Below are 10,281 nucleotides of genomic sequence, written 5' to 3'. Positions count from 1 at the left end.
AGTCTGAGTTCACATCTTCACTCTTTCTGGTTTAACTTACTCTTTCTCTTTGTCTCTTCACAGTCATCTTCCTCATCCTTGAAAACATCAGGTTTTGAACATGTAAAAAGTCCACTTTAAGCACTTCATTCTCTGGCTTCTTTGCCCTTTTTTTCTTTATTCGTCATTCATCTCTGAGCTAACCCAATAACTATCAAAACAGACATAATACCAGCTCCTTTTTTTTTGTACAGTGGCCTGATGCTCCTGTCTTTCTAGCGATCATTAGCTCTTCAAGCCACCATTTGATTTCTGTTAGTATCTTTATCCACTATAATTCTTGCAAACTTCATTCAGTAGCAGAATTCCTGATGTATAGATTATTTTATACACACTTCTCCCTCCTGTCTTTTTATTTATGTCCATTAAGATACTGATTCCTGCCTCTCAGGTTCTACAGCCTCAGTCCTTTGCCTCTCTACAGTGTTCATCATTCTAGCCTAAGTTTTAAATCAAAGTCAGACTCTTCTGGTTTAGCAACTCTTCAGCTACTGAATAAGCCGGGAGAAATCCCATAACCGTGCTGAATAAGAAATTCCCTCAGTTATCCTGCCCTCTGCCCCCATTATTCCTACTTTTCTCCACATCAGGCAGTCCTACTACAGTTATACTGTTGCTCTTCTACATTTCACCTTCTCTTTTCTTCTTTTGACCAGCAGGTCTATTCACTTAAATTGAAAAAAATACTGTTTTTTAAAAGCCTGTTAAAGTACTTTCATGAGTATCAGCTTTGCACTGTCCTGAATGTACTCAGACAGTAAAATGCAATCACCATTTACTACACAAAGGAGGGAAAAAAAATCGCAAAGCATTAAAAAGATTTTTAAATATGTTTACTAATTTTGAGATACTTAGCCATTCACTGTATGCATTTACACAGCATCACTACAGAAGAGCGTTCCTTCTAAATAAAATACCCCAGGCATTTATTCCTTTCGCTATCCATTTCTTCAGTTTCTAACTCATAATGCTTCATGGCAACAAAGTATCGGATAAAAGTTTCGCCTAATGCTTCCTTGATGCACGAATCTTTCTCAAGTGCAATAAGAGCATCTTCTAGTTTCAGAGGGACTGACGAATGTTTCAGGTCAGCAGTGTGATTTTCTTCTTGGAGCAAATCATCATACCTAAGTCCTCTTTTTACTCCATCTAGACCTGCAGCAATAGTAGCAGCAAGCACCAGGTAGGGGTTTGCTGTAGCAGAACTTAATTTATTCTCTATGCGAGTGCCTTTTCCACTATGGCATTTGACATTAAAGGCGCAGCTGTTGTCATTATATGCCCATTTTGCATTTACAGTCTCTTTTGATTCTTTACTGTATTTAGAATACGGCTTACGGCAGCTGGTGGTAGGAGCCATCAAGCAGCTGATGGCTGCTGCGTGTTCCAAGAGACCCGATAACCAATTTTTTCCAATATCTGAGAGATCCTCAACTCCATAACCAGCAGAAAACATATTCTTCTGGCCATTCAAATCCCACAGGCTGTGTGACAGAGGCCCTGAATTGTAGAATCCCGATTCTGAGAAAAAGCTAGCCACGTAGTTGTACTTCTTAGCCACCTCTTTAATGCCTGTTCTAAACGTGAAGGCACTGTCAGCAGCATCTATGCCAAACGCTGGATGAAAAGTGATCTCCATTTGCCCAGGCCCGCTGGAAGAAGAAAAGCTTTCAATGTTGGCACCAGCATAATACATTCCTTCAATGAGCTCCTGAATGAAAGTCTGGTCATGGTTATTTAGTATCGTGGCTGCAGGAAAGGATATTGTCTTTGAATTTACAATCTCAGTAATGCCATAAATACAAAATTCATAAGTGAAGGCAGACTGCAGAGAAAAGCCATTGTCCTGAAGCTGGCTCAGCTGTTTCTTGGCAATGTGCCTTGGTGAGGTCATTAACGGGTTGCCCAGCACGGTGAAGGAATCGCATATCACTCTCGCAGTCTGCTCAGTCCAGGGCAGAATTCGAAACGTTGATAAATCAGGGTTCAGGATTATGTCACAATTAAAATTGGTTGCATTTATGTAATCTAATTCATTATCTCTAGGATTCAGGGTCAGCTCAAGATAACTTCTGGGCATGGCAACACCATGAATTGCTTTTTCCTAAACACAGAGCAGAATGATAGATTACCAAATGAGAAAAGAACTCAACAGTATTTTTATGTATGTAAAATACACAACACTCAAATTCTCAGTAAGAACAACAGCATTTTTCCTAAAAGACTAAAATGCAGTGATCGCTAAAGTGGAGGGCAACAGCCAGTTACTGTGTCATTATGAAGCAGAACAACCTTCTACAATATTGGTATGAAAACCTTGGCATCAGATATCCCAATGAACATTTTTTAGATTTCCATAAAGAACCGAAAAAATGTTCAGGGCTTATTTTCTGTGGTCTTTATACAACCATAGGCATTGCCAGGTAGGTGGACATTTTTCAAGTCAAACTTCTACCTACAGTTACTCTATTAGGTTTCCATATCCTCTGAGCCTTTCCTTTACATAGACCCAAGTGACCACACAAGACTCATGGCAATAAAAAATTCAGGCTGTAACTTCTCCTTAAATACCATAACACGTACCTCACCATATTTCAGATGCAAAGTTCAACTGAAAATTCTCACCTTCTGGACTTAATGAGTTTGGGGGAAAAAATGCAGGGAAGCACTTTCAAGTGAGAAATTATTCTAATGATTCTGTAGTTCGTCCCCTTCTAGGTAGCAAACAGGATAATCCCATAATTATATTTTCTTCTCCATTTGAACAGAGAGGTTCAGCTTACACAAATGCAATGTAGATAGGACCCCAAGGAAGGATCATTTACCTTCAAAGAAGCATCTTTATAACTTACCTTATATTCAAACCTTTAGCTGATGAAAACTGCAATTATACCAAGTTCTATCAAGTGAAATTTGGCTCAGGTTTACATCTTACCTTTATTCTTCTAAGGGAAAGGATTACCATCTAAGTGAGCAGAGAAAAAACCTAAAAAGGGGCAAGCTTAGAGCTAAACAATAAAATTTTATCGATGCAGATACAAAATTCTTGAAATACTTTAAACTGCCTATAGTGACTTCTCTTAAAAATAATGTCTGCCTTCTCTTAAGTGGGTGGCAGTCCAGTGGTAGCAATTCTCCCTACACAACACCCATAACCAAAGCTACATGAGATGGTGAATACAACTTCAAGATGTCTAAGCTGTCAATTCAACAGTGAAAATGAGTTGAAGGTGATCACCCTATAGTACTACCTCTCCCTCCTCCAACCCCCTACCCAAAAAGATTAAAAAATAAAAGGAAATTACTGTCACTTGCTCTGAATGTATACATGTGTGGGTATGCACATGCACACTTTGTCAGTGTCCAAAAATTTAGACTGTCATGCAAAGCTCCAATTTGTTCAGATGGTAAATAACTAAACACGAAAGCTGACTTTTAACAAGCTCAACTAGACATTCACAGTTTGATATCACAAGTGAAAGAGAAGTTGCAATTAACCTACCACACCTCACAAGAATTAAAGTGGCTGAGAGAAAATTTATTTTGATAAAACCCAAATGACGTCAGAGAGAGCAAATTGTATCTAGATGATACAGTTGCAGTTTAGCAATATCTAAAAGGGAAATAATGAAAACATGGCTTAGGCTTCAGGAGGAACTTGAAACAAAAGTGCTCTAAGTCTTTTCATGTTCATATCTTTTTTTTTGTGACCACTCAGTAGTTTAAAATATTCATAGTGATATGTGAGTGAAAGTATAATGTAGTTATGCACATGAAGTATCACAGAAGCAATATACTGAAAGGCTGATTGGTCAAGAATAGACACAGTGAGGATTGCGTCCTAATTTGGTTCTTAGTTCCTGAATCATCAATACGGCTAGTATTGCTATTAAATCATCACACAACCCAGTGATGCATTCTTATGTGATTGATGACTACAAAATTTCTCATAGCTAAAATGATTTTCTTTCAGTCGTTTTCTTTCATTCAGTGTTTAATCATTTCTTTTTGCAATTTACTGATGTTCAGTAAAACAAAATCTTTATAGTGCATTGAACCTGAAAAGATAATTCTGAGGAGATTATTAGAAGCACAAAGAACTGAAATTACTAGCCTTATTTAATTAGATTACTACTGGGGGGAACAGAGGAATGGATGATTGCAGTGATGAAAAAAGTCCAGGTCCTTTGGGAACATCAACAAGTGGAGGGAACAGATAATTTGTTCTGAGTTTCTGCCTACACTATGAAAAAAAATTAAAAAAATAGAAATTAAGGGCAGACCCATGAAAACACATAAAGGTACAGCTAGAAACCAAAAAACTTACGTGAAAAAATCGAGAAGGAACATTCTTTGATCTTGACACACCATGGAGATCTATTGATTCAAATCTGACAAACTGTATGTTGTCCCTGGCCATCTGCTGCTTAATAAATTCAATATGAGAGAACAGGTGAAGGAGAGTTGGACTTTCAAGGCCGTTTACATCAGGTTCTCTGCTGGACGCTATAAGTGAAGAGGAATGATCACGTCAAACAAAATAATGAATCGTGGAATACAGGCTGTTCTTCTAAAAAGTGCAATAGTGGGAAACAGCGTCATGGAGTGTAAAAATGAAAATAAGAAGAAGATACGGATCACAAAACATTTTTGTAAATAAACACACCTTTTTTCCCCTGAGGACCTGTATAAAATCCCTTATTTTTTTGGAATGGTCTATAACTTAAATGCTTTTTCATGTTGATAAGATAACACAGGGAATTCATGGTAAAGCCAGGAATTTCCGAGGAATACCTCCGATGGTTTGTCAGGTGTTTTTAGGAGCACAAATAGCAGCTGGATACCTATTTCCCACTGAAAGCTAATAGAATTCAGTTGCTATGTTTCTTCAATGCCTTTGAAAAGTGCATGGATACAGAAACATGATAAAAAGGGCACTTGTCTTCCATTAAACCTTTCTCAAGACCTCCTGAGGAGAACTGGAGTCTTACCCTCAGGCAGCAGACTTTTAAGAGAAGTTTATGCATTTGCTGTTATGGAGTTGTTTTCTTAACTGTATTACAGCAGCTGTAGGACTGTATAAACTTCTTGACATGAAAGCAGTAACATCTGAGTATAACCTCTGCAATGGAGCAGAGAGCCGGGCACAGTAACTTCCTTTCACAAACCTCTCGACCTCTCAGCCTGTTGCTCTTTTCAGTATTGTCCTTGTTTCAGCTGGGAGAAAGTTAATTTTCTACCCAGTAGCTGCTGCGTTTTGCATTTAGTATGAGAATAATGTTGATAACACATATTGTTTTACTTGTTTCTATGTAATGTTTATATTAAGTCAAGGCCTTTTTCAGCTTCCCATAGAAGCTGAGAGGGAGCATAGACAGGACAAGCTGGCCAAAGGGGTATTCCATACCACAGACATCATGCTCAGTATATGAACGGGATTGGCCAGGGGGGACAGGAATCCGCAATTGCTGCTCAGGATGGGCTGGGCAATTGATCACTGGGTGGTGAGGGCAATTGTATTGCATCACTTATTTTCTATATTCTTTTACCATTAATAAGAATAATTAGTAGTAGTAATAATAATAATATTTTTTTTCTCTCTTCTGTTACTGTGCTATTAAGCTGTCTTTATCTCAGCCCAGGGGGGAGGTTTTTTTGGTTTTTTCTCCCTCTTCTCCCTACCCTACAGAGGCAGCGGGAAGTGACTGAATGGCCGTGAGGTCCTAGTTACCTGCTGGGGTTAAACAACAACAAATACCTCTGTATTGTTATTATTCAAGTTAAACTACATATGGTATTAATTTTCTATTTGGCCCAATAAACTAACTGGACCAAGAGTAAAATTTTATGTTAAGATATGAAAAATTGTGAAAAAATATTTCTTTCTACATTTCTGTGAGGAAAGCCCTCCATTCTTCCTGATGATATGAGCAGATGAACTTTTGCAGGTCTTTCAGATCCACAGTGGAAGATCACCAACCACCAGCAAGATCAGCAACTGTTCACCACCACCCTTCAACTGGAAGTTAAAAGCTTCATGCTGAGGCACTTCGGAGGTTGGTGGGAGCACTCCCAAACTCTCCAGTACCAAACTGCCCAAACTAGAGAAGTTCTCCATTAGCAGTATCCAGCAGACACAAACACATCTTTTTGACTTCTCCTTTGGGGCAAGTAGGACTGCCACTGCAAACCTGTAAGGAGGCTCTCCAGCTAGCCCAGCACAAGGCTGTCTGATTATTCCCTGAGAAGGCAGCAATCCTAACCCACAGTCATAGACTGCTTGGAGCTTTTGAATATCACCAGAGCATCTTTCAGCTTCAGATGACAAGGAGGTGACAAGGATACTTTAGGTCAGTAAAGTAAGAAGTTATTAAGTAATAACAGTGCCCCATGAGGAATGACAGATGAAATCACAGGAAGAATCTTAGGTAAATATAAGAGCCTATATGAAAACAGAGTAAAAATCAAAAAGGTAGCAGCAAAAAAAAAAAAAAATTGTCAAATCCACTTCTCCTCGTGACATCTTTCCCTTTGGTCTGCTTCAGCTGTAAGCTGCTTATGAAAATAGCGTTTTTCCTCTGTCTTGTACAAACATTAGGACATTATGTACTTTAAAAAATGTACATTAGATAAGGAAGTCCTGTTTAAATATTTTGTGTAACACTCACTCTGTTATTGATGCTGCTAAATCACAATAGTGAGCAGGGAGGATATGTAAACTGGCCTCATCTTGCATGTGTCGCCCAAGTAATAGTTATTTGAATACCACTTCAGTCATCCTGTAACGTTGTTTTACAACATAAAAGTTTACTGACATTTAGCAGATTATGAACCTGACCATCAACAAAAAGCTTATTAACAGCTAAAAAAATGTGGCTGTTTATTAGATTAATAGAACTAAAAAAGATTCTGAAAAATCTTCCTACAGATTACAGTGAGCAGTGTTTTCTTCAGCTTCAGGGACAGAAGCCTGAGGCTTTTGCCCTTTGTAAAAGCAGTGCTCAGCTCGTTATTCTACATGTTTAATTTCCTGTGTAAAGATGGTAGACATTTCCTGTCTACCACCTGTCACGCAGAAATTTTTATGTCTTCATATTATTCAAAGCAAAGTTTGACTGGCAACCCTTGACATATGAATATTGTCAACCTCCAGCATAAATTTTGCAAGTATTCCTTATAATGTCCTGAAATGTTGCCTGGTAATTTGTATCTACTGAACAAACATTTTTCAGGTAAAAACATGTAATTCATGAAAAAAAAAAATGACTTTAACTCTGATCCAAGTAATTCTTTAAATCGGTGTTCCGGTGGTATGAAATCAATAACTAAGAAAAATAAAAATGTAATATGCATTCGTATCTGTGATGTATGAATTTATTTAAAAGTAGAGCTATGAATATACTTAATTTAAATATCTAACAATGGTATGTAATTTTCCAAATTTTATATTTATCTGTTGTCTTCAAGCTAAAGTTATTTGAATAAATGCATAAATACATATTTAGATCATAGGAAATAACACAAATTAACAGAAAGATCCTATAAAGTAATGTTTTTAAAGAACATTAAGCAAGGAAAAATGAAGCAAGAATTTGTCTTTTCCAGTTGGACTTGTTATGATTAATGATAGATCTTTTTAAATGATGAGACTAAAATTTATATATTGGTCTACTAGTAGTCTAAAATTAGTCTATATACCAGTCTAGACAGCCTGCTAGTCAAAAGACAGATACTTATTCATTGACAATAACCTTTATCCAAAATCTTATAATCAATAGAAACACTCCCACAGCTTTCACATACTTTCTAGAGGCCGTTCATCTTTTGTATCATTTGCAGATTATCGCTCCTATTGAAATAATGTTTCTGTAAACTGTATGATAGATAAAAAATATCATCATTACTTAATATCTCTGAATGATTTTGGAGATACGAAAGGGGATTTGTTTCTTAAATAATATTTAGTGAATAACTACTGACCTCCAGGACAGGTTCCAAAATATGTTTTCTTGGTAGCCACTAAATAAATCACTGGCAAACTAAGTCCATGAAGCCAATGATGACTAAAGTTTGAAAAGTTATAGTTATTCATTAGTAGTTATTGGAGATAAGGTAGCTAATAAAAAAGTATTAGACAGGTCTAGCCTGATTTAGATGCACAGTCTAAAAGTCTTACATTCTTATGAGAGGGGATTGTGTTCATGGGTATAACTGTTTCCCTCACTCTCTGGGCCTCTAGAAATAATGACACCTTTATATTCTTTTCAGAAAATCTGCTAATGGAAATATGCATGTAAATTTCAAAAGTTGGGCAGATTTTGCTTTAGATTTTCATTTCAAAAATCAAATATAAATCCAGACTGGCCATCTTTCTTAAATCAGAATGGTACGTACAGGTCCTTGGATATCTGTATCAAATCAGTAGTACACAGAAGAGCACTTAATACTTGTTTTTCTATGGCTTTATCTGTTGTCACTGAGAAACAATTAGCATTACTCATGTTTCTTTTGTAACTGGTACAAAATTTCTACAAATTTAAAAAAATTACCTTCATATATTTAAAAAAGATTAATAACAAAACTGAAAATATTAACCAAAAAAATCTAAAAATTATACAAATTACATTATTATTCTTTCTAGCGGAAATTCTTAGATTATTAATATTGAAATTATTCAGACTGCTGAGGGCAGCTGACATCAGGCTAGGGCAAGTGGTTAACATCAGCTTTATCTGCTCAGCAATGGAAAAGTGCCATGACAGAAGAAATTGCACACGTCCCAGATCAATCTGTCATTATCTGCTTGTTCAGAGAAATCCTTTCCCATGGTCCCTTATTAAATCACACCGCATCTAAAGCAAACAATTTCTCAGCTCTATAAGAGGTGACTGTGTCAAACTGATGAAATGAAAAGAACGTGTTACATGTTGCCAGGGGACTTGACAATGACAGGAACAGTCTGACCTAACAAATGTGGTAATATTGGAAACTCTTCACGGGGAAACACGACCACCAATGTAATGTAAGGCAATAACAACAGACAGCAGCAGGTAGACTCCAGATACAAATCTTGCACTGGAGAAGGAGACGTGTTTCCATCAGCCCTCCTCCGGTTTCTTCCTCCCACTCTGTCTCCAGCTGTGCCAGATGTGCGCTCTCCCAAAACGACACTGCGGCAGCCACACCACTGCTGCACACCCTCCTCCTGCCCCGTGAGATGGGGTCGGTCACGCCAGCATCCCAGACAGCATCAGAGTGCACGTCCCTGTGCTCTGTGGCACGTTGTGGCACCTGGTACTGTCTCAGAGCGGCAGGGTAATAGAAGCCTTTGCAGGCATCGGAATTGCTGCGCCCGCCAAGGCAGCGTTTCATCACATTACAGCTGTCTTTGGCACTGGCTATTAACGGGAAAGGCAAGGTGCTCTTTGCAAAGTAATCTGCCTAAAGAGAATGGATTTTGCAGTTTCTCACTAAAAAAGGTGGTCTTGTGGTAAGGAACCGAAGGGTTAATATTCCAGTTTGTCTTAATTCCTTCTTCATCCTTAGAAATCTAACACTGGGTGCTTTGAACATCTGTGTGAATATTCATCCCCTTTAAAGAAACATATATCTTGTCCTGATGATATCCACTGGCAATGACTCCCACAGGGTAATCACACATCTAGGCTCTTCTAAATCCTATGGAGATTCCTGTCGGTACTAATTTAAATACGTCTGCTCTTCCTTACAGGACTCCAGATTCTGTATCTAAGAACAGCCAGTCTACTTGGTTTGTACAGCATGTTACTGTTCTCATGGTTGTCTTCAAACATTAACAACCTCTGTTTCTCAGATCTCATACGATAGCTTTTCCTACGCTAGCCATCATTGTCATTGCTAGTATTTAAAGCCTCTCTTTTCTGTTCCCATCTGGCTTTTAACATGACAAATAGAAATCAGTACTAGGTTACATTTGAATTGTGCTATTGATGTGAATAGTGATCAGAAGCATTTTTAGTTGAAAACATTATATAGTTTACATTTCTTTTTCATGCAAAAAAAGTTTTGCCAAAAATGGTTACTGATAGGTCAGTAAAGTATTTGATTTCTGCGGTCAAGTACATAAAAAGGTGTTTATTACCTCTTATTTTTGCTGCCCTACAAGACCTCTGACAGGGGAACAAATATGTAAGCATAACAGAAAATTATGAAAGCATGGGAGACAGTAAAAATATTTCCCTGATCTGTTTGATATTGATACTG

The 10,281-nt window shown here is 37.6% G+C and overlaps 1 protein-coding gene across 2 annotated transcripts in view; it reads right to left on the bottom strand.

The window, feature by feature from the left end:
* Positions 1-275: 275 nt before the first annotated feature.
* LGSN (lengsin, lens protein with glutamine synthetase domain) overlaps positions 276-10,281 on the bottom strand; it is a 43,873-nt gene continuing 33,867 nt past the window's right edge. For both annotated transcript variants that reach the window (XM_063330272.1, XM_063330271.1), the window contains 2 exons: positions 4,367-4,545; positions 276-2,143 (listed from right to left, as the gene is read on the bottom strand). In XM_063330272.1, the coding sequence (XP_063186342.1) occupies positions 944-2,143; positions 4,367-4,545 (1,379 nt within the window). In that variant the 3' untranslated portion in view covers positions 276-943. The remainder of the gene's footprint in view (positions 2,144-4,366; positions 4,546-10,281) is intronic.

The sequence above is a fragment of the Chroicocephalus ridibundus genome, chromosome 3 (assembly GCF_963924245.1).
Source record: "Chroicocephalus ridibundus chromosome 3, bChrRid1.1, whole genome shotgun sequence".
Classification (NCBI taxonomy): Eukaryota; Metazoa; Chordata; class Aves; order Charadriiformes; family Laridae; genus Chroicocephalus; species Chroicocephalus ridibundus.
The sequence above is the reverse complement of the archived record's forward strand: the minus strand, read 5'-3'. Positions and strand labels throughout refer to the sequence as shown.